General features: G+C 53.7%; 1 protein-coding gene across 7 annotated transcripts in view; it reads right to left on the minus strand.

The window, feature by feature from the left end:
• The window catches only part of BRD1 (bromodomain containing 1), a 46,011-nt gene that overhangs the window by 13,256 nt on the left and 9,574 nt on the right, over positions 1-23,181 (minus strand). For 5 of the 7 annotated variants that reach the window (XR_010339409.1, XM_021668702.2, XM_021668700.2 and 2 more), the window contains exons 3-7: positions 14,584-14,740; positions 9,371-9,502; positions 8,949-9,077; positions 8,155-8,467; positions 4,818-5,078 (exon numbers count right to left, since the gene is read on the minus strand). Coding sequence is in view for 6 of the 7 variants with exons in the window: in XM_021668702.2 (XP_021524377.1) it covers positions 4,818-5,078; positions 8,155-8,467; positions 8,949-9,077; positions 9,371-9,502; positions 14,584-14,740 (992 nt within the window). In the remaining variant the exon portion in view is untranslated. The remainder of the gene's footprint in view (positions 1-4,817; positions 5,079-8,154; positions 8,468-8,948; positions 9,078-9,370; positions 9,503-14,583; positions 14,741-23,181) is intronic. The other 2 variants (XM_021668701.2, XM_021668699.2) reach the window with 1 other exon arrangement.

Consider the following 23,181-nt stretch of genomic DNA (forward strand, 5'->3'; position numbering starts at 1 on the left):
TGAGCATGTGCTGCTCCAGCATCCCTGGTGCCTGTGCAGCAGGAGGAGGGGCTTCGGCACTGAGCCTGGGCGTCCTGGTGTGGCTGCTATCTGGCGGTCCTGGTGCAGCAGGTGTCTGGGGGCACAGGGCCTGGCACCTCACCTCACTTCCTGCCTCCTCTTCCACCTCCTGGTGGAGCGCCCTGATCATGACATTCAACTGTTTGCTGCAAGCGGCCAAGGCCAGCAGTCAACCCCAGTCTTGGCCTCTGTGGGTGCAACAGCACCAGGCCAGCAGATGGAGCCTGAAGGAGCCTCCTCCCAGCACCTCTGAGGTGCCCCCTTCTCCCCCATCTCCCCCATCTCCAGCCCACGGCCTCCACAGCTATCTAAGGGGCACTGTAGACGCCCATCTCCTGCTTCCGGCACAACCATCAGAACCACCACTCGTGGCCGGCAGCATCCCCACGACGTCCCTGCCTTGCAGTGGGCCCTCCCCCACCATGGTCCACACCCCCTCACCTCCAGCTCTCGGCCCAGCTAGGACGAGTGCCCCGTGTGGGACGCATAACCATCTCCAGGCCGCAGGGCCCTCACCATCCAGTGGCCTATCCCAAAGCGGGCCCCCATGGCCCTGCCTCCGCCATGCATACGCCACCCCGTCCTCACTGCGGCCGCTCCACGTGCGGGCCAGGCTCCAGCCGCCAGCACAGGGTGGTATAGTTTGTGCTCCCGCAGCACTGACCAGAGGTACAGAGGAGTCCGTGGCAAGAAACAGAGGCTGCTGATGTCTGGATGCACCGCCACCTCCCCCAGCCGGGCCCCACAGGCCCCTGAACCGCTCAGTGCATTAGTTTCCTCATCCATAAAATGAGAAAAAAACAGGACCTGAGCCCCCAGACTCCACTGGCAGAACAGGCAAGCCCAACCCATCCCTCGAGTGGAAATCTGACTGGAAGTTAACATACAAGAGTGAAAACTCTGAAAGCTCGCTGGCTGCTCTCCATCTCGGGCTGTCACTTAACTGCATGTGAGAAAAGCTCAGAACACGCCCAATACCACTCAGGCATGAGACTCGCAGACCTTGTCAATGTATCAGGATCCTAGAATTCCAGTCCCTGGAACTTGTCCATATTCTAAACAGCAAAATGGCTATCTAATCTAAACCAGCTACTTTAAGACACTCAAAGACCTAGTTAAGTCTGCAAGAGCAATTCTGCAATATTTTGCCCACCTGGCCACCCACCCTGTCAATCAAAGGCTTCTGTATCGAAGCCACAAGACGCTTTGGAAAATCACAGCGTAACACATGCAGACATTAGCTCACGAGCACCAACCACACTGTTCCTCCACCAACCCTGCCTCGAACCTCCATCCTTGGCAATCCTGAAGGGACAAAGCCGCATACACTGCACCTTCTACCCTGAGGGACACGCATCCCTTCCTGAGCACCACACGCTCCACATGCTCAGCGACCGTGCGCAGCAGGAGGACCTCCACGTGTGCACATCAAGGCCCACAGCTGCCCTGGACTAAAGGGGACGCCCGGAGCCTCTGGCAAGGGCATTACCATGACTGGAAATCCCAAGGACTTAAAATGCTCCTCCCACAGCCAGCCACCTGCACTGCCCTGCCTCACTATGTCAGCAGACACCCACCTGAGCCAGGGTGACGAGCCCCTGCGAGCTGCGCAGGTCCATCCCCCAGGTTTATCAGACACTCAAATCCCAGCTGTGACGTGGCCTCCACCCAGCTGACACAAAGCCCCAGGAAGTCAGCCCTGGCAGAGCTGGCTCACAGCAACAGCCCGAACCTCTGCACCCAGCATACTGAGTCACGGCCACAGCGGAGCCTACGGGAGGGCTTGTGCAAGGGGACAGACCAGGGTCAACCTTGCAGCCCAGGAGGCGTCTCCCTCCTTCAGACACAAGAGTCACAGGGGCCTGGTACCCAACGGCTACAGCCTTGTCCAAGTGGCTTCAAACGGAGGCAATATAAACGTTACATATGTATTATTAAACTACGATTTAAGTGAGACTGCATATTTGCCAGTGAGGAATTACTATCTTTTTCAAGTATTAAAATATTGTGGATATATCTAAGAAAAATGACGGAGAGGCTTTACTGATTAGAACATGCTGGATGTTTAAATGTCTGATTCCTGGTTTTCGTCCTATTCCAAGTACCATGAGTTCACGTTTCTATACCAACTAACGAGCAAGCTTTTGGCTGTCTTCCCTACATCTGTATGACTTCCCCGTTCCAGTCTGGCGCTCAGCTCCCCCAGAGACCCCCATCTTCTGAGGAGCAGGACCCCACCTGCCGCGCCACACCTCGCCTTGAAGTGGACTTTCAGGCTGCCTGCTCTTGCCCACCCACCTCTCCCATCAGCTCCCAGGAAACACTCTTTTCATGAATTTCATCACTGTAAACATCAGGTCTAACAGGTGATTCCAGGCCACCTGTGTCTCAGTCACATTGTGTGTGTTTTCTTTACATCAGAAAAAAAAAATTAAAATAAAATTACCCCAGACCTAGAATGTAACAAAAATGGTCTCCAAAGGCTCCTGCTAAGCATTGGGGGGTGTGAGGAGCCATTCTCACCGCAGGGGAGGGCCAAGAAGCTCCAACTGTGCAGGGTCCTCAGCCGTGCGACCCAGTGGCAGTGGAGGAAGCCATTAATAAAAAACTAAAAAGGTAACGTACTGCTTCACAGTGGAAATGGTACTCTTCCGTGTGGGAAGAGAAGCGCCGGAAGCTATTCTGAGAATGGTAAGTGCACCAACTGGCAACTTCCCTGAGGTTGAGTCATGAGACTCAGTCCTTGGGGCACAGAAGACAAGGACAGAAGGGCAGTCCACCCAGAGGGAGGCCCACATGGCCAGAGGACGCCTCAGTGGGCTGCATGAAAGCAAAGGCCAGGGGACCAGGCAATGGCACCAGCCTGGACTCCTCAGCACAACGGGGCAGCCCAGGGCCCGGACAGGTGTGGCTGCCAGAGGGTCCTATGGGCAAATGTTCCCCAGAGAAAACACGAGGCCCCCTAAGCAGAAGAGGGATCATGTGCTAACACTAACAGCCTTTGAGAGAACAGAAAAGCGAGTGCTCACCTTGCGACAGAAAAGACTTTATTCTATGGACCTAACGTAACGGACACCAGCCCCAAAAGAGACATTCGGAGTCTGGGTACTACACTGTAGTGAACAAAACAGAAGAACCCTAAAACAGAAAGAAAAACAGGCAGAGAATGAGGACCAGGATGTGTAAGAAATTCTCAGCTGTGTGCACAGGAGTAAGCTTCTAAGAGAAAGAAAACTCAATGGCTCTCATCCAAGCTGCCCAACGCAAAGCAGAGGACAGAAGGGGCGAAGCTCTGCAGACGGGGAGCCACATGAAGCTCAGGGGATGAAAAGGGCCCTGAGACCATGGGATCCCGCTGACCTGTGTGGCATCCAACGTGAAGACACTGCATCACTCAGCACAGACGTCATAAGAGATGAACGTCTTTGTTTCAGAAAAAGAAAGAAAGAAAACTGTAGAACGATTCTCTTACTTCAATTGTTTGCTATTCTTACTTGGATGTGCAGGGGAAAGGCAGGAAGGCCACGAACCAGCCGCTAACACTGTGGCGAGAGGGTCTGACCTACTGTCTGCTCTGTGTAACAGAAGCATGGTAAGGGCAACTACAGAAACAGGGCAAAACACAGTGGCAGTGACTTTCTACCAACGTCTCCAAAACCAATTTGTTTCAAAATTCCCCTTTCACCAAATATGAGACACGCGAGCTCTACCTCCTCACCCTGCCAACATAGATGTAACACACCATCGCTCGCAACTCCCTCCTCACCACCCCAAGCCTACATTTGCCCCGGGTTTTGCCAGTTCTCCTACTGGATAGACAGCATTCCCAATCATAAAAACATCTTTGCTGCCTGGACCTTTCCCCCAGACGTTCACAGCAGGCTGCCACCTCCCAACTGCTGCAAAGGAGCTAGCCTGGGACCCTCAGGGTAGATGAGGCCTCTGCATGGCCCTCAGCTACTGTCTCACCCTTCACAAAATCAGGGAGGAGCGTTTCGGTGATAATCATCCAAAACAGCCCTTTCAAAATGCTGCTGTTGATGACCCAGCGCATAATTAAATGGCTCTCTGTCAATTTACAAAATACAACAAAAACATTTCTTACTCTTTCATTCAAGCTACCTTCACTTTTCAACACAGTATAAGATCTAAACCATTCTTTCCAAATAGTTGTTCAGGCCCCAGTTAAGAGAAAAATTTTACTCTGTGCCTTAAATTTTATCAACTAATTTATGTGAAAAAACAGACGGCACAAATTATAAAGTCTCTTGAGAAGGAAACAACCGTTCGAGGTGGCTCACGCCTGTACCCAGCACTTTGGGAGGCCGAGGCGGGCAGATCACGAGGTCAGGAGATCAAGACCATCCTGGCCAACATGGTGAAACCCTGCCTCTACTAAAAATACAAAACATTAGCTGGGCATGGTGGCGCACACCTGTAATCCCAGCTACTTTGGGAGGCTGAGGCAGGGGAATCACTGGAACCCAGGAGGTAGAGGTTGCAGTGAGCTGAGATGACACTACTGCACTCCAGCCTGGCAACAGAGCAAGACTCTGTCTCAAAACTAAAAAACAAAAACAAAAACGAAATCACCACCCTGTGGAAATATCAAGTGTTCAAGGCTTTGTGAATTTTGTGGAACTGGCGCAAACCCGAGCCTCCGTCACGCCGATGCTGCTGCCTCTGCCTGTGCCTGTGCCTGTGCCTGTGCCCGGGCCTGACGGCAGGAAAGCAGGGCAGCCCTCACCACGGCTTACCTTCCTCGCCCGCCTCCAGCCCCAGTGGAGCTCCATCCTCTTCAAGGCCCTCAGAGCCTGGCCCCGCGGGCGGGGGCTGGCTGTGCTGCTGGCTCAGCTTGTTTCGGAGAAGGGCAATTTCCTTTTTGAGCAGCTTTGCCCGCTTGCTCCGGGAGCCGCTGGACTTCATAGCACAGGTGAGGTCGAGCGTGTCCAGCAGCTCTCTCAGCTGCTCCTCCAGGCCCAGGTGGGCTCTGTTGGCGGGGTCCAGCAACCTGTCCACTGAACCAAAGGACACACGCTGTCAGTCACCAGATCCCACACACCTTCTGGGAATACATCACCGGTCCCGTCTTTCAGATAACCTTCGGCCAAGGCCCCGAGAGTGGCTGTTGGCAACGAGGCCCTCCCCTGCGCTCTGAACCCACGATGGCACTGCTGCTACAGAACACATCAGGATGCTCCTGACAGAGAACTTCCAGTCCCATGACATGTCGCCACAGAAGGGGCCACGTCTAGGTAACATTGCAACCTCTCCTGGACCAGGACCCACTGACACTCCCTGGGCAGATGGCCCGACTGCCTGAGCCCAGGCACAGTACATGGACCCCACAGAGAGGCGCACGCTCCACCAACCCAGCACAACGCGGTGGGACCTGCGCTGATTCTGCAGACAGAGGCGACGACTAGCAAATGTAGCTGACTGAGGGCCACTGCACATCCTGAGTGGTGTCTTAGCTGAAGTCTTCAGACGTTGATCATTGTGTGGTTTTATTAAATGGGTTGTAAAATTCACAGATCATTCCAAATTTCAGACATATTTACTACAAAGTCCCTAGAAACGTCACTTTCAGAAACACCAAAATTTATAAAGCACAAATTACCTTAAATAAGAGATGGCCAAGAAAAGAAACTGCTCCTCAGAGCTATCTGAAGGTAAACCAGAGCGAAGAGGAGGAGAGAAGACAGAGAACAAAGTGAGGCCATCCAAAACCACACGGATTCCTTGTCTAGAAACAGGTGTTTTACTGAAAGCATATCTTTTTGACTGAATAAATAAAGCAACAGTAGACAGAAACAAAACACCTAAATCAAAATAGTCTCCATCAAGACTTGTATCCATAACATCATTCTGAACAAATGTCACAGAGAGCATTCAAAAACGTTCATACAAAAACATCACGTCCTTTGAAACCCCAAGAAGAAAGCCTCGAAACCTCTGCTTCTTTATAAACAGAGACCCACAGCCTCCAGGTCTGTGGCTCGGGCTCCAGGCAATGGGAGGTGTCAGCTATGCTGACAGGAGCAGCAGGTGTACCCTCAAGGAACACTGTGGCCACTGGCTCAGCTGTGCACTCCCAGATACTGAGAAAGAAACTAGCACTTCTCATCCTTAAATTTTTCCTTAACAAGAAACCCCGAAGTGTAGAAATTCACTTAATGAACATGGTTTGAAAGGCGCCGACACTCAGAGGCCTCCACACCCACTCCGTTGGGAGCACGATGTGGAGCAGGGAGTACCATACAGGAGAGCACAGGAGCAGAGCCCTCTGGGCAAAGGACACTCCAGGCTGCTCAGGCAACAGGGAGCCCAGATGTGATGCATCTTCCTGCCTTTAAGGGCAAGCAACCAGCCTGCACCCTGAGCAGCCAGCGCCAGGCACCAGGTGGGCATCTGAGAGCTGATGCGGGCAAGGCGTCTAGGAGAGTGAAGACTGTGGGGGTGGGGGAAGCTTTCCCGCAGTCACCAGAGGCTAGAGAAGGACATTCCAAGACAGGCATGAGCCCATGGAGCCCTGGGCTCACTATGAGGCGGCTTAGCCCCAGCTCCTCTCAGATCTGCAAGGGAATGTTTTGGAAAAGGAGAGCTGATCTGACAGGCTTGGAGAGCACAGCTTCGGGGAGGGGTTAAAGCCCCGCCCGGGTTCACCAAGCTCGTATTTTCCAAATTTCTCCAGGAAAAACGTGTTATTCTTAAAATCAGAAAATTGGAGACAAAAAATAAAAATATATTCCCATTCTTTTTTCTTTTGTCTTGGAGACAGGGTCTCACTCTTGTCGCCCAGGCTGGAGTGCAGTGGCACAATTTCTGCTCACTGCAGCCTCCACCTTCCAGGTTCAAGTGATTCTCCTGCCTCAGCCTCCCAAGTAGCTGGGATTACAGACATGCGCCACCACGCCTGGCTAATTTTTTTTATTTGTAGTAGAGACGGGGTTTCCCCAAGTTGGCCAGGCTGGTCTCGATCTCCCAACCTTAAGTGATCCACCCACCTTGGCCTCCCAAAGCGTTGGGATTACAGGCGTGAGCCACCACACCTGCCCCATTCCCATTCTTCAAAGGAGAGTACCGCCCATCTCCAACCCCATGGGAAACACGGAGCCCAGTGCTACTGCCATGAGGGGAACAGAGGGCAACATGATGATGGACCAGCTTGGCTGAACTCCACGATGGTGGGAACGTGGAGGAGAGGAAGTGGGCCAGGCCTCACCACAGAAGAACCAACCTGGTGCAGGTCAGTGATTCATCTGGAGAAAGCATAGGGCAAGAAGTCAGGGATATGGGACCTTCAGATAAATGAGCCAAACACTCCGTGATTTCTGCTCAGTTTGTGGTTCAGAGCTGGAGCTCTGAGGTGCTCCAGCAACCCCTCTGGGCAGGACACACCCTTCAGTAGACAATCCCGGAGGTGTAACAAGCAGGGTGCCGGGGACAGCCCTGGTTCCCAAGGACCGGTCTAGAGAAGGGTGCAGGTGACTGCTCACAGCTGTAGCACGTGCCTGGGCAACCAAGAAGCGCTGGCCCAGGCTGGAGTCCAGGCAGGCCGCACACACGCTCCCAGAGCCCTTTCTGCAACACGCGCAAACCACGAAGCCAAAGGGTCGGAGGCAAAGCCAGAGCTCCTCCAGCTCCACGCCACCCTCGGAAGCTGCCTGAGGCCTACTCTGGATGCACACCCGCAACTAAGCTGCTTTCTGGATCTGCATCACTGAGGCCGAGCCGTAGGGAGCCGGAGCCACAGCCACAGGGGTCCTCTTGGTGGACACCCAAAATGCAGCCGGTCTGAAGTAAGAGGTGCTGGGTATAAAATACACATCAGATGGCAAAGAGAGTGAAAATCTTATATATCCTCAGTCATGTTCACACTGACTCCATGTTGAAACCAATTCTTCCATATACTAAAATAAACTCCACCTGCTTTTCCATTTTTCAGTGAGGCTACTAGAAAACACAAATGATGTACGTGGTTGCACGCTGCTCCTCCTGGGCCATGCTGATGCGGAGCTGGCAACACAAGGCAGGGAGAGTCTGCTAGGAAGAGTGACTTCCAGCTCCTCCGGACACGGCGCCAGTTCTTACCGTCTTCCCAGGAGAAAGGCCGCCGGGACACCGCGGCAGGCCGCTCAGGCAGGTGCATCCCCGAGGCCTCTTCCAAGCCGATGCTGTCCACCTCACGCCGGGCCTGCCTCAGAACAACACCTCCCTGATCGCGCAGCCTCACCGCGGCTCTATAGAACACGGTGTCCCTGGCATTGTACTTCATGCAGTTATCTATAATGAGATCAAAATCCTCCTCAAACTCATGGAGGTTTTTATACCCTTGAGCTTCTAACCGTTTTCTCATTGTGGCAAAGTCCATGGGATGTTTAATGTGATCCAAATAATCTGGTACCTAATTTTAGGGAGGAAAAAGAATCATTTACAAACTAAAACAGGATATTAGTTTATTCTATATTTATTATTCCACGTAACCCACAAACCCATCCTATCTGAGAGCCACACACACATATGCTCATGGTACAGACACAAGACCCAAGTCCTGCAGGGACCTTCCTGACCCAGCTCCTTTAGCTACAGCACACAGGAGGGTGCCAGCTGGGTGCCACCACAGCTCAGGGGACTGTCTGCGTGGGGCCTCTCACTCACTGCACTACCAATATTTTACAATGAAATGCACCACTTTTAAAATTTAAAAATATCTTTGTGTATTTTTTTGCAAGTAAAAAAATAAAAAAGAAAAGCGTAAGTTAAATAAAACAAGAATTAAGAATGTGAGGGGGATACTCTAGCCAGTCACACGTTTACCAGTCACACAGCAGCACAAATCCACAGTCCCACGTGCCATAGGACACACAAGCGCCGCAGACACCCACCTCCTTCAGACTCACGGGCTGCGCGAAGATCCTGGCGGGGTCCTTGTCCTGCAGCTGGTCCAGCACCGAGCGCAGCAGCACCGTCAGCGGGGTCAGCCGCAGCTCCATGGCCACCTGCTCCACCTTCACCTGGGGGGCCCAGCAGAGCCTCAGCTTTAGGGAGCCCCACAATCTCAGACCACCACGCACCCCACAGCTGCAAGCAGTTCCCACAGGCCCCCTGACTTCTGTCAAGAAACAGGTCAATGCGGCCTCCACTTAGGCCCCTGCACCACGGCATGCAGGCACCCGACCGGGGCTGAGCGAGGGGCTGCCGTGGGCCAGAACCTACAGGGTGCAGCCCACCCTCTGCAGCAGCTGCTAGCATCGCCCACCCCACATGGCCAGCAGTGCGCTCCACACGGGACGGGGCAGGGCCCCACCTGCTCACGCTTGAGCTTCTCCCGCTTGCGCAGCAGCTCGATCAGCAGGCGGGCTCGCTCCAGGTCGTGCCGCAGCCGCTGCCAGTACTTCAGCTTCTCTTTGGCAGCCTTCATCTCCTCGTCGTTTTCTCTCTGAGAACAGTGAACGCTTCTGTCAGTCAAACCCAGAGGCTCCTCCTGCAAAATGCCTCAGATATCGCGCAGGTTAAAACCCAGGCATCCACAGCACAGGTCCTGCAGGCCCATCCTGGGGAGGACAACAGATCCACCTTCACTAGAGAGCCCCTGAGACAGCACTAGGACAGAGGGGACGGAGGGGACGGCCAGGCCACAGTGAGCAGGGAGCTGGCTCCAGTGCACAGGTTCTGCCCTCCAGAGGACAGAGGTCTCCACAAGCTGGCAGGGAGGGGCCTTCCCAGAACCAGAAAGGCCCACAGAGGTGGGACCAGGATCGAACGGGGGTCCTCGAGGACTCACCTCCAGGACAGCTGGGAACGGAGGGAGCAGCTAGGAGGAAACCAGGTGCACAGAAAACAACATGCTGGGCCCATCCTGCCTTGGACAGAGCATGACAGGCGCCTGGTACACGGCCGACCTGCTGCCCTGCCCTGCACAGTGCCTCCATCCTGACACACATCCCCCCACAGCCGTCCCCCACATCGACAGCACCTGCTCCTTTCTCAGTGGACAGAAAGGTATGCCAGACAGCACAGGCTGCCAGCCTCACCCCCAGCCCACATCCACACCAGGGTGATCGGAAGAAAACCAGAGCCCTGCAAAGGCCACAACATAGGCGGGCGCAGGAGAGGAGGCTGCCTGCCTGGGTCTGCCCTCAGCCCTGTCCTCACCGTGCCCCAGGCCTGGCCACATGGGGCCTGCTCATCACAGTGCCAGGGGCACCCTGACCCTACCTCAAAGTGGAGAGGAAGTAACAAGTGAGTGGGCCTGAGCGGGCCCCCGATGCAGCTGTAGGACACACATGCCCGACAGCCTCAGGCCAGCCGTGGCCGTCAGTTTCAGGCACATGCTAGCCCTGAGACCCTCCTCTCTCCCCACACCTCTATCCCCGGGTTCCCACCTGCCCACCTCAGGGTGCCATCACAGCTTTTTAAAGGACTGAGGGTGTGAAGGCAAAGACTGGTAGACTCCAAAGTGCTCGCAAAGAGAAGCTCAAGGAGGGAGGCCGGGCCTCTCCATGGCAAGGGGGAGCGGAGCTGGTATCCCCCACAGTGAGGCGCTCTGGGTTTTCCTCAGTGTTGCTGAACACCCTCAGGCACGAAGTCGAGGCTAACAATAACAAGGTCCACATCAACTCAAGCAAAGGCCGGAAAACTTAGCTCCCCGGAGCCTCTGAACGTCGCCTGTCCCTCAACTTGCAACCGACACATCCAAGCACTTCAGCCACAAGGACATTTGGCCTGGGAATCTATCATGAAGCAGGAGAAATCTAATCACCAGCAAGCCCTGTGTCACACACTGGCTGCTAAGCAAACTTACTATCTGCTCCCCAGCCTGGTTTAATAAGAAACGCCATTGGAAGGCAGGGGCCTCCAACAGCACCTGGGCCCTGAGCCCGGCTGGCCTCCTGCATAAAACGACTTGGCCAGAAAAGGTCCCATAACACACACAGCCTCATCCGCTCAGAAGGACCAAGGTTCCTTACTCAGCTCTGAAGTGGTCGGTACTTCCCATGTAAAAATCAACATCGGAAGGCTCCATGAGGCAGGACAGGAGTGAAGAAGAACTGAGGCCTCCCCACTGTCAGCAAGAAGCGCCAAGAGCCTCCGAGTCCATTCTAGACACATGGGGAGACAAAGGCAGGGCTGGGGACGGTGAGGACCGGCCGGGCCAGGTTACAAGCCCCTCTGCGGGGAGGCACGGGCCAGCGGCCAGGCCAGGTTAGAAGCCCCTCTGAGGGGAGGCACAGGCCGGCGGCCGGGTCAGGTTAGAAGCCCCTCTGCGGGGAGGCACGGGCCGGCGGCCGGGTCAGGTTAGAAGCCCCTCTGAGGGGAGGCACAGGCCGGCTGCCAGGTCAGGTTAGAAGCCCCTCTGCGGGGAGGCACGGGCCGGCGGCCGGGCCAGGTTAGAAGCCCCTCTGCGGGGAGGCACGGGCCGGCGGTCGGGCCAGGTTAGAAGCCCCTCTGCAGGGAGGCACGGGCCAGCGGCTGGGTGAGGTTAGAAGCCCCTCCTCTTCGGGGAGGCACGGGCGGCGGCTGGGTCAGGTTAGAAGCCCCTCTGCAGGGAGGCACAGGCCGGCGGCCGGGTCAGGTTAGAAGCCCCTCTGCGGGGAGGCATGGGCCTGCGGCCGGGTGAGGTTAGAAGCCCCTCCTCTGCGGGGAGACACGGGTGGCAGCTGGGTCAGGTTAGAAGCCCCTCTGCGGGGAGGCACGGGCCAACAGCTGGGTGAGGTCAGAAGTCCCTCCTCTGTGGGGAGGCACGGGCCGGCAGCTGGGTCAGGTCAGAAGCCCCTCCTCTGCGGGGAGGCACGGGCCGGCAGCTGGGTCAGGTTAGAAGCCCCTCTGTGGGGAGGCACAGGCCTGCTCCTTTGTGGGATGAGGGCTCACGTTAGAGTGGCTGATCTCAGCCTCACCGGCCCCAGGCCTCCTAGCAACAGCGCCTGGCTCCCGCCACTGAGCCCAACCACACCAGCAGGGGCATGGGACTGGCAGAGGCCGCGCACGCAGCACAGCAGGGACAATGTGGCCAGCAGCGCCCAGCCTGCCCTAGGACAGACACTCGGAAAGCTGGAGGATGTGCTCCCAGGACAGGAAAGATGGGCCACGGGAGCAGGAGCGATGCCACCATCATACGCACAAACTGCCCTCGTGCTCCCTTCGGCCTTCAGCAGCTGCCATACAGACCAGCATGAAACCCAGGGCCCTGCGTGCGCAGCCAGCACAGACCAGCCATGGCGGCAGCAGCCTCGGCTCTGCCTGCTGGCCTCTCAGAGACCGCGTCCAGTTCAGCCACCTGCCCCTACCACAAAGTCCTCTCCCAGGGCCAGGCTGGGACAGGCGTATAGAGACACATGGGAATCAAACACATCAGGTACTTCCACAGCTTCAGAACATGAAGCCATACCAAGCCGTGGCCAGCACTGGCCAGAAGAAGGTGGAAGCACAGTCTCTCCTGACAGCCCATCCACAGAGAGGCAGGTTTCCTGGCTCTCCATGCCAACTGCTATGCTGAGGCTCAAGTCCAGCCAGCTCCTTCTGCTCCTTCCCAGATGTCCTCAGAAGCCAGTCCCTCTGCCAGGAGAAATGCTTCTGGCTGTGCTGTGGGGATGTTCTCTCCTTACAAACATTCTACCCACAGTGGGGCGTGCGGCCCAACAGGCAGCAGTGCAGCAGCAAAGGCAGGGTTCCCAGGCCTCAGTGGTCACCTCTTCCCTGCAACCCTCCCCCTCTCCCTTGCCTGGCTCCACCACGCCCCAGGCCACCCCCAGCTGCCCAGGTCCCGTGGGTCCTGCCCACTGGCCCACATGTCCTGCCACTGCAGGGATCCTGGCCCTCATGTCCTAGCTCCTGACAGTAGAAGTGATGAGTCCCACAGCTGGACATTCCCCCATCTGGCCACATCCACACCCACTTTCCATGGAATCCAGCCTTCACAGCTCCTCGGTGGCTAATCTGCAGTCCTGTCCAGCCCCAAGATGAGACGCGAGATCCAAATCCTCAGTTTCCTCCCAACAAAGCCTCTCTTCCATGCCCCAACATCACGGGGTCAAGACCAACGCCTCTAGCCCCTGGAGCACAGAGCTTCCCACGCTTGGCAGCTTCCTGATTCTGCTTCTTAGAGCCATCCTTCCCCACCAAGCTCACCTCCAGGGAACCCCTCAGGGGCCACGAGGTGAGGGCAGAGGATTGATGGAAAGCAACATCACATCACAGAACAGAAGATGCAGTTAATTCATTCAATAGCCAAAAAACTTTCACTGAGGCCTCAGCTCTGTGGCCATGTGAGGATCTCACTTGGAGAGGGGCTGGCTCGCAGATCTGCCCGGGGAGCCCCAGGACCCCTGGACAGACACACGGCAGGGCAACCCAGGTGGACAGCATGGGAGGCCCGAAACACTCCACAGGCGAGAAGCACCAAGGCCCCGTCAGAAAACCTTGGACCCCACCACCAAATCACACCCCCAAACCACAACCTGCCAGACCAGAGCACCAGACTCCAGAGTTCCCTGGAGCACGAGGCAGCCACGGTAGTTGACTGAACGGGGCTGACACTGCAGGGGCACAGTCTGCCAGGCAGAGACAGCCCAGCTGCCACATGGGGACCCGACCGTGAACCCTGCAGACTTCCCGTGAGCGAGTCGCCACCTCATAGCAAGCAGGACGGTTCCGCTTCGTGCCCAGGATGGCAGCGAAAAGCACCATGAGGAAATTCCATGAGGCTCTCAGGCCAGATGCCGGCCATCAACCAGCTCTTCCTAAAACCCAGCGGCTCCTCACTAGGCAGTGTGAGCAGAGGGCGCCCACTGCAGGTCCTGGGCCGTGTGCAGGGCCACTTGTGTTTCAGTTTACTTCTGTGCATCTCACAGAAGCTACTTCACTCTGCAAACCCATTTCTTTCAGAACTGTTTCACAACATCAGCTGAGTCTATAACTCAAACCTACTACTAAAATGTAAGAGTTCGGTTAGTTCTTTTAAAAGGAGAAGCCTGGTCTTCCCTCCCACTCTCTCAGCTCTCTCGAGCCCTGCCCACCCCACCACAGTCCAAGCTCAACCAGCTTTCAGGGCAAGGCCCTTAAATCACTCCTTGCATATTTCCAAAACCCACACTCCAGGCCCAGCACACAGACCCCACCCACATGGCCCAGGGCTCACTGGGTCCCACTCCTGCTGTCCCCAGCCTGGAGGGCCATGCAGCCACAGCAATAACACACCCCTAGGCATCCCCAGTCCCCAGAGCTGGCCACTGCCTGTCAGCAGGTGTGCAGGCAGGGCGGGGAAGGGCATGGGGAGCACAGCTGAAAATAGAAGAAACACCCAGTGACAGGCAGGGATGAGAGTCACCCCCACAGTCGTGGATCCAGAGCCTAGGGCACACCTAATTCCCCCTACAGCTCCAGGGCTGAAAGAGACTGAGGCTTCCCAATGGGGAACCTGGGCCCAGGGGCCAGCGCCACATCCAGCCTGCACCAGGTGCCCTCTCCTGGAGGGCGAGGACAAGAGAGGTGGAGAGACTGCGGGGGCTGCGAGCCACGTACCTGCTGTGAGCTTCGCTGAGACTGCAGGCTGGACTGGAGCCGCCGCAGCAGGGGGGCGCCGTTCCTGGACAGCCGCTTCAGCAGCCAGTAGCTGTGGGCTCGCTCCACAAACTGCTTCTTCCGCTGAATGGCCACCTGATTCGCAATCCTATTTAACCTAAAACAGACGCTCGGAGTTTACCTTTGAAGCAGTGCGTTAAAATGTTTCATCACAGAAGCTAGAAATGGCAGTGTTACTGCTAATAAAACCATGAGTTCATACTTTTTCTCCCTAAGCCATGACAGGTGCAATTTCTACTATCCCTACTGCTGCTACAACAAAGTTCATGATCTCCAACTATTTGAAGAATTCATCCACCTTTTAGGTGGGGTGCAGTGGCTCATGCCTATAATCCCAGCACTTTGGGAGGTGGAGGTGGGAGGATCACTTAAGGCTGAGAGTTTGAGATCAGCCTGGCCAACATAGCGAAATCCCGTCTCTACCAAAACTGCAAAAAAATTAGCTGGGTGTGGTGGTGCACACATGTAATCCCAGCCACCTGGGAGGCTGAGACACGAGAATCACTTAAACCTGGGAGGCAGAAGTTGAAGTGAGCCGAAATTGCACCACTGCACTCCAGCCTGGGCAAAAGAACAAGACTTTGACTCCAAAAAAAAAAAAAAAAAAGATTTTTCATTTACTACAACATTTATCAGATTAAACATCCAAAAAGAAAACATGCTAAGCAAAGCCTTCGATAGTTTTCATTGTTTCTACGTGACGCCACCTGCACACAAGCTGACTTTAACCGCATCTATGTCAGTGGGCCCCAGACCCTCAACCCCCCATCCACTGGGACGCCATGGGAGAGGTTGCCACTGGTCCCCCACATCACCTCCAAGAGGAGACAGCTCAAGACATTAAGCCACTGATGGGCGTTGTTTTACTGCGCTCACTAAAATGACATCAGGCATCTTCAAGTCTCCCAAGAAATGCCAAGTGCTGCCCTTGGGGGCACATGGAGCCCTCCAGGAGCCATCAAGACCCTCAGGTGCCTCTCACAACACCACCTCTTCTGGCAGGGCCTGGCGCAAGTGTGGGGCCTGCAGAACACCCACCAGACCCAGAACTGATTGTGAAGTACCTCCCTCACATGGAACCCACCGGGGAACTTTGCCAGATCAGCCCATTACCAAGAGCTCACGTGCAGATGTGGAGCCCAGGCTAAAACAATCCTGCCCACCACTCCAAGGGCAGTCCGTATGCTCAGGACACCACGTGCCTGCCCTGAAACACATTCCTGCCAAGGACAGCCGATGGAAGAAAGCCAGAGGTAGGGGAGGCTGTCAGCAATTGCACTGAGATGCTGGGCTCTGACCACAACCCCAGCAGGCTCCTCTTCTACAGGCTGGGCTGGGCTGGACCTGGTCACCTCATGGGCTGCTGTTTTGAGAGCAGTTTGTTTTTGTCACTTTGGACTGAGGCAAACTGTGCAGTAAATAGCACAACGCTTAACTCTTCTGGTTCAGTGAGTCTTTTTTTTCCTTTGAGACAAAGTCTCACTCTGTCGCCCAGGCTGGAGTGCAGTGGCTCGATCTTGGCTCACTGAAACCTCCGCCTCCCAGGTGCAAGCGATCCTCCTGCCTCAGTCTCCCAAGTAGCTGGGACTACAGGTACCCGCCACCACACTAGGCTAATTTTTGTATTTTCAGCAGAGACTGGGTTTCACCATGTTGGCCAGGCTGGTCTGAAACTCCTGACCTCAGGTGATCTGTTGCCTCGGCCTCCCAAAGTGCTGGAATTACAAGCGTGAGTCACCTGGCCCAGCCTCAGTGAGTCCTACAGGAATGCAGATGTTTCAACACATACATACACCCTCAGGGTATTTTAATGACCAACTGAGGCAATATAGACATAAGTACTTTTTAACAATTTGAAGATCCAAAGAAATGCTGTTTGGCAATACGCTCATAAAGAAAAGAGGCCACGCCAGGTGCAGTGGTGAAACCCCGTCTCTACTAAAAATACAAAAATTAGCCAGGTGTAGTGGAGGGTGCCTGTAGTCCCAGCTACTCGGGAGGCTGAGGCAGGAGAGAATAGCTTGAACCCGGGAGATGGAGGTTGCAGTGAACCAAGATCGTGCCACTGCACTCCAGCCTGGGCAACAGAGCGAGACGCTGTCTCAAAAAAAAAAAAAAAAGAAAAAGAAAGAATGAGGCCCGGCACAGTGGCTCCCACCTGTAATCCCAGCACTCTGAGAGGCCGAGGCAGGAGGATCACTTGAGCCCAAAAGTTTGAGACCAGCCTGGGCAAGGTGGTGAGACCCCTATCTCTACAAATGAAATTGTTTTTAATTAGCCAGGCACAGTGGAACGTGCCTGTAGTCCCAGCTACTCACAGGCTAAGGCAGAAGGATCCCTTAGGGATCTGCTGGATCCCTGGGAGTTCGGGACGGCAGTGAGTCGACATTGCACCACTGCACTCCAGCCTGGGCAACAGAACAAGGCCTTTTTTTTTTTTTTTTTTTTTTTTGAGATGGATTCTCACTGTCTCCCAGGCTGGAGTGCAGTGGCTTGATCTTGGCTCACTACGACCTCTGCCTCCCAAGTTCAAGTGATTCTCTTGCCTCAGCCTCCCAGGTGGCTGGGATTACATGTGTGCACCACCACACCCAGCAGCTAATTTTTGTATTTTTGGTAGAGATGGGGTTTCTCCATGTTGGCCAGGCTGGTCTCGAACTCCTGGCCTCTCAAAGTGCTGGGATTACAGGCCTGAGTCACCACGCCCAGCCAGCCCTATCTCTTAAAAAAAAAAAAAAAAAGATGCTGTTTGTTTTTATTCTTCTGACCCATGAGATGTGAGAAAAGATTCTGACCTCATAAATAAGCCACCATCTTCTCTAGAGTCAGGGCTTCTTGAAATGTGAACAGCCCACAAGTTGTGAGCAAGGATTTGATGAAAATGCTTTAAATACTTAGAGCCAGGTGTGGGGGTGTGCCTCTGTGATCCCAGCTACTTGGGAGGCTGAGGGAGCTCATGTGAGTAAGAGGCTGAAAAACCCAAAATCAGAGTGAGGAAGAGTAGCTTCCCAGCTAAGATGATGAGCCCCTATCTCAACTCAGACAAAGAGTTAAGGGGAAACAGACCTCAGATGAGAAAACTAAGCAAAGACATACATATGACAACTACAGAAAGTGGTTCCTGGTGGCTGGCTGGACTGAGATGCTGGCACAGCGGGCGAGATGAGGGCCCGGCACAGCAGCCACAATGTCCACTTCAGGGAGGACTGCAGACAGGTCAGAACTCACACCAGGGAAAAGAACCCCAGAAACGATGGGAGGTCAGGAGAGTCCCAACATCAAACATTCCTTGGATTTTTGTTAAGCCAAGTGTACATGCTGACACACAAAATACTTTACCATGGGATCCACTAAATGCACTACGGAATATATGGATAGGAAGACCAATATTGTTAAGATGTCAATACCACCCAAAGTGATCTACGGATTCGATGCAATTCCTATTAAAATACCAATGTCGTCTTTTGCAGAAATAGGAAAACCCATCCTAAAATTCATATGAACTCAAGGCACCCCGAAAACCCAAAACCACCTTGACAAAGAACAAAGCTGGAAAAGTCATGCTTCCTGACTTCAGAACTTACCACAAAGCTAGTCATCAAAACAGCGTGGTGCTGATGAAAGGACAGACACACAGACCAAGGGGACAGCAGAGAGCCCTGAAGCAAATCCTCCCGTATCCAGCACAGACTGCTGACAAGTCTATGCTGAATTCCTGGCCTCACCCACCTCAGCCTCTCAAAGTGTTGGGAGTACAGGCGTGAGCCACCACGCCCAGCCAGCCCTATGTCTTACAAAAAAAAGATTTTGTTTGTTTTCATTCTTCAGACCCAAGAGATGTGAGAAAAGATTCTGACCTCATAAACAAGCCACCATCTTCTCCAGAGTCAGAATCAGAGTCAGGGCTTCTTGTTGTGAGCTGTGAGTTGTGAATGCCAAGGCCATTCAGTGGGGAAAAGGCTGTCTTTTCAGCAGATGGCACCAAGAAAAGTGGATATGGCCACGCAAAAGAATGTCAAGTTGGACCTTGCCACATTCCACACACAAAAATTAACTCAAAATCAAAGACCTAAACGTAAGATCTAAAACCATAAACCTCATTAAACAGAGGGCAAAAGCTTCATGACATTGGATTTGGCAATAATTTCTTAAATAAGACACCAAAGGTACAGGGAACAAAAGAAAAAACTGGACTTGAAGAATTTCAACATGTGTGCATTCAAAGACACACGGCAGAGTGAATGGAAGCAAATGTTTTCAAATCATGGATCTGGTAACAGATTAATATCCAGAAACTCCTCAAACTCAACAAAAAATAACCCAATTCAAAACTGGGCAAAACACTCAAATCGACAATTCTTCAAAAGTACAAATGTTCAATAAATACATGAAAAGATGCTCAACATCAATAATTAGAGAAATGCAAACCCAAACTATGATGTCACCCTCACACTCATTAGAATGGCTATCAAAAAATACTAACAAAAAAACAAGAAAACGGCCGGGCGCGGTGGCTCAAGCCTGTAATCCCAGCACTTTGGGAGGCTGAGGCGGGTGGATCACGAGGTCAAGAGATCGAGACCATCCTGGTCAACATGGTGAAACCCTGTCTCTACTAATACAAAAAAAAATTAGCTGGGCATGGTGGCGCGTGCCTGTAATCCCAGCTACTCAGGAGGCTGAGGCAGGAGAATTGCCTGAACCCAGGAGGTGGAGGTTGCGGTGAGCCGAGATCGCGCCATTGCACTCCAGCCTGGGTAACAAGCAAAACTCCATCTCAAAAAAAAAAAAAAAAAAAAAAAACAAGAAAACAACATTGGCAAGGATGTGGAAACGCAGAACCCTCGCGCACTGCCCACGGCCACTGCAGAAAACAGTGCCGTGGCTGCTCAAAATGTTGAAAATGGAAATGCTATCTGATCCAGCAATCCCACTTCTGGGTATACACCCAAAGGAACTGAAAACAGGGACTCAGACCCTCATCACTCATGTTCTTCACGGCATTATTCACAAGAGGGACGACTTGGAAGCAACCCAAGTGCCCATCAAGGGATGAACAGGTAAGCAAAAGTTTCTCTCCACATACAATCAACGGGTAAGCAAAAGTTCTTCTCTACATACAGAGGATCATTCAGCCTTAAAAGGCAAGGAAGTTCCGGCCCATCGTAGTGGCTCAGGCCTGTAATCTCAGCACTTCACGAGGTTGAGGCAGACAGATCACAAGGTCAGGAGTTCAAGACCATCCTGGCTAACATGGTGAAACCCTATCTCTACTAAAATTACAAAAAAATTAGCCGAGCATGGTGGTGTGTGCCTGCAGTCCCAGCTACTCAAGAGGCTGAGGCAGAAGAACTGCTTGAACCCAGGAGGTGGAGGCTGCAGTGACCCGAGTGGAGATGGCACGACTTACTGCACTCCGGCCTGGGCAAAAGAGCGAGACTCCCGGCATCCACACATCAGTGCCCCTGCCATCCCTCCCAGTCCACCCACAGCAGCCAACTCATGCACCCGCACTGCCCTCCTGGCGTCCACACAGGGCTTCCCCAGAGAAGCCAGCATCTCCTGCTTCACCAATCCATGCCAGATACAAACTTTGATACAACAAAATTAACACCCAGAAACATGGAGGAAAAAAAGACTTAAAAACACAAGCCAGAGGGGGCCAGGTGTGGTGGCTCATACCTGCATCCCTAGCACTTTGGGAGGCTGAGGACCACTTCCGCCCAGGAGTTCAAGGCTGCAATGAGCTGTGATGAGCCACTTCACTCCAGCCTGGGCAACACAGCAAGACCCCAACTCAGTTAAAAAAAAAAAACAAAAAAAAACAAACCTCTGCAGGTACTTGCTAGGTGACAGCTGGGATCCTCACAGACTCAACAACCCCAAGACAAAACACAGCGTCCCCCACCCTCTGAGGACGGCTGTGCAGCTCAGCAGCCCGGGGCTGCGGCAAGTGCCCAAGGGAGACGACGCCTTCCAGCAGTGACCCCAGAGAAAGCTCCAGAATAGTGACATCTTTACTGCAGAGTCAACATACTACCCTTCAGCATTAAACGGAAGAGAGACTACGGCCGGGGCTGGGCGAGGTGGCTCAGGCCTGTAATCCCAACACTTTGGGAGGCCTAGGCAGGATCATCGCTTGAGCCCAGCAATTCAAGATCAGCCTGGGCAACACTGTGAGACCCCGTCTCTATAAAATAAAAAGTAGACTAGGGCCAGGTGGCCTCCAACAGCGTGGGAAGCGAGTCAGGATAGGAAGGAAGTCCCAGCAGCCTTCCCCAGTCCGGCCCCGGATGCCTACCCTGCAGGGAATGGCAGACAGGCACTCTCTGACTGTGGGGGCCTTAGCAGCCAGCACACACTGTCTGTGGGTGACCATGCCTGCCCGGGACTTCGCTATCCATCCACCAGGACCTGCGGAGAGAGAACTAGTGGACCCTGTTCCCTCCCCTTCTGCCCCCATTTCAGACATCCCACTGGGACTAACTCTGGGGGTTCCCACTGACTTCCACCAAGTCCATAAGCCACTCTATGACCCCAGCTTGGGCGGCCACACTGTCCTTGCCATGGTAACCCTTTCCCACGACCTCACAGTGCCTCAAGCTCCAGGAATGGCTCAGAAGGGGTGCAGAGCCAGTGGCGACGGCACGCTGGGTCAAGGAGCCTTCCCTGGAGGCGATTTGTCTGGCAGAGGCCTTGGGGAGATCAAAAGGATGGCACTGGGGGTGCATGACTGTTCATGAAGCCAAAAAGAAATTAAAAGAGGCACCAGAAAGAACATTCTGGATGGGAGATAGTTCAAGTTCAGACTACCTGCTAACAACAGCTGTTAGGACATCGGCTGGACCAACTAATCTGCCTATCAGATACCAAGACAGGAAATCCAGACAAACTCTGTCACACACATCAAGTCCAAGCTCAAACAATCAGCTGGTGCAGCTTGTCTGCTGGACAACTGTGCTGTGATGGGCTAGGACAAGCAGGCAGCCCAGGAGCCCCAGACAGCTCTGTTCACCTCCATCCAACCACAGCGCCCTGCACGCCAGGCACCACCGCTATAGGCCCACCACTAATTAAGGGACTGGTACCATCTGAGGACTGCCATTACCAACAAGACTAAAAGGTTTCTCGGAAGAATATCAATTCCAGGGGTCAGTCTTTCTCTTTCTCTAAACATGCCTCACACAGAGATCTCCAGATGCAGCTGTGTTGAAGAGAAACAAAACTCAAAAGACTGCTCTGGGTAACTACGCAAAACCCTTTAGACGTTGGGCGCGGTGGCTCACGCCTGTAATCCCAGCACTTTGGGAGGCTGAGGCAGGCAGATCACCTGAGGTCAGTAAAACCTCGTCTCTACTAAAAATACAAAAATTAGCCAGGCATGGTGGTGGGTGCCTGTAATCCCAGCTACTCAGCAGGCTGAGGGAGGAGAATCACTTGAACCCAGGAATTGGAGGTTGCAGTGAGCCGAGATCATACCACTGCACTGAAGCCTGGGCGAGATAGTGAGACTCCATCTCCAAAAAAAAAAAAACCCTTTAGAGACAGGGTCTCACTCTGTCACTGTCACCCAGACTGGAGTACAAAGTGTGATCACAACTCACTGAGCCCTCCTGGGCTCAGGAGATCCACCTGCCTCAGCTTTCCAGTGTTAGGATTACTAGCATGAGCCACTGCACCCGGGGACCCTTCCTAATGGCTGAAGTCAATCTAATTTAAATGCATGAAGGGAAGTAACTAGGTATTTAAAGTTCACCACATATTTCCACCTGACTGATGCTTCCCTTCCTAAGGCTGACCAAGACCAGTTGATCCCTTTAAACTAAAAATATAATGTCTGGTCAGGCACAGTGGCTCATGACTGTAATTCCAGCACTTTAGGAAGCCAGGAGATGGAGATCATCCTGGCTAACACGGGGAAATCCCATCTCTACTAAAAATACAAAGTATTACCTGGGCATGGTGGCAAGCACCTGTAGTCACAGCCACCTGGGAGGCTGAAGCAGGAGAATCGCTTGAACCTGGGAGGCGGAGGTTGCAGTGAGCCAAGATCAAGCCACTGCACTCCAACGTGGGCAACAGAACGAGACTCTGTCTCAAAAAACAAGCCTCGTGTGGTGGCTCACAACTGTAATCCCAGCACTTTGGGAGGCCAAGGCAGGCGGATCACAAGGTCAGGAGTTCGAGACCAGCCTGACCAACATGGTGAAACCCCATCTCTACTAAAATACAAAAAATTAGCTGGGCGTGGTGGCACATGCCTGTAATCCCAGCTACTCAGGAGGCTAAGGCAAGAGAATTGCTTGAACCCATGAGGCGGAGGTTGCAGTGAGCCGACATCACAACACTGCACTCCAATCTGGGCAACAGAGCGAGATACCTTTTCAAAAAATAATAAAGTGTCCCCAGTGAAGGTGGGAGGAGCACCTCATCCGAGTGAAGGCAGGAGGATCGCCCACCAGAATGCCTTGCCTATCTGAGGTTCCTGTCCATGAGGTCAAAAGTCCAAGCTCTGGTAGTAAAGGAGCTCCCCCTAGA

The sequence above is a fragment of the Aotus nancymaae genome, unplaced genomic scaffold, assembly GCF_030222135.1.
Source record: "Aotus nancymaae isolate 86718 unplaced genomic scaffold, 86718_ANA_hifiasm-v0.15.2.pri h1tg000076l, whole genome shotgun sequence".
Lineage (NCBI taxonomy): Eukaryota > Metazoa > Chordata > Mammalia > Primates > Aotidae > Aotus > Aotus nancymaae.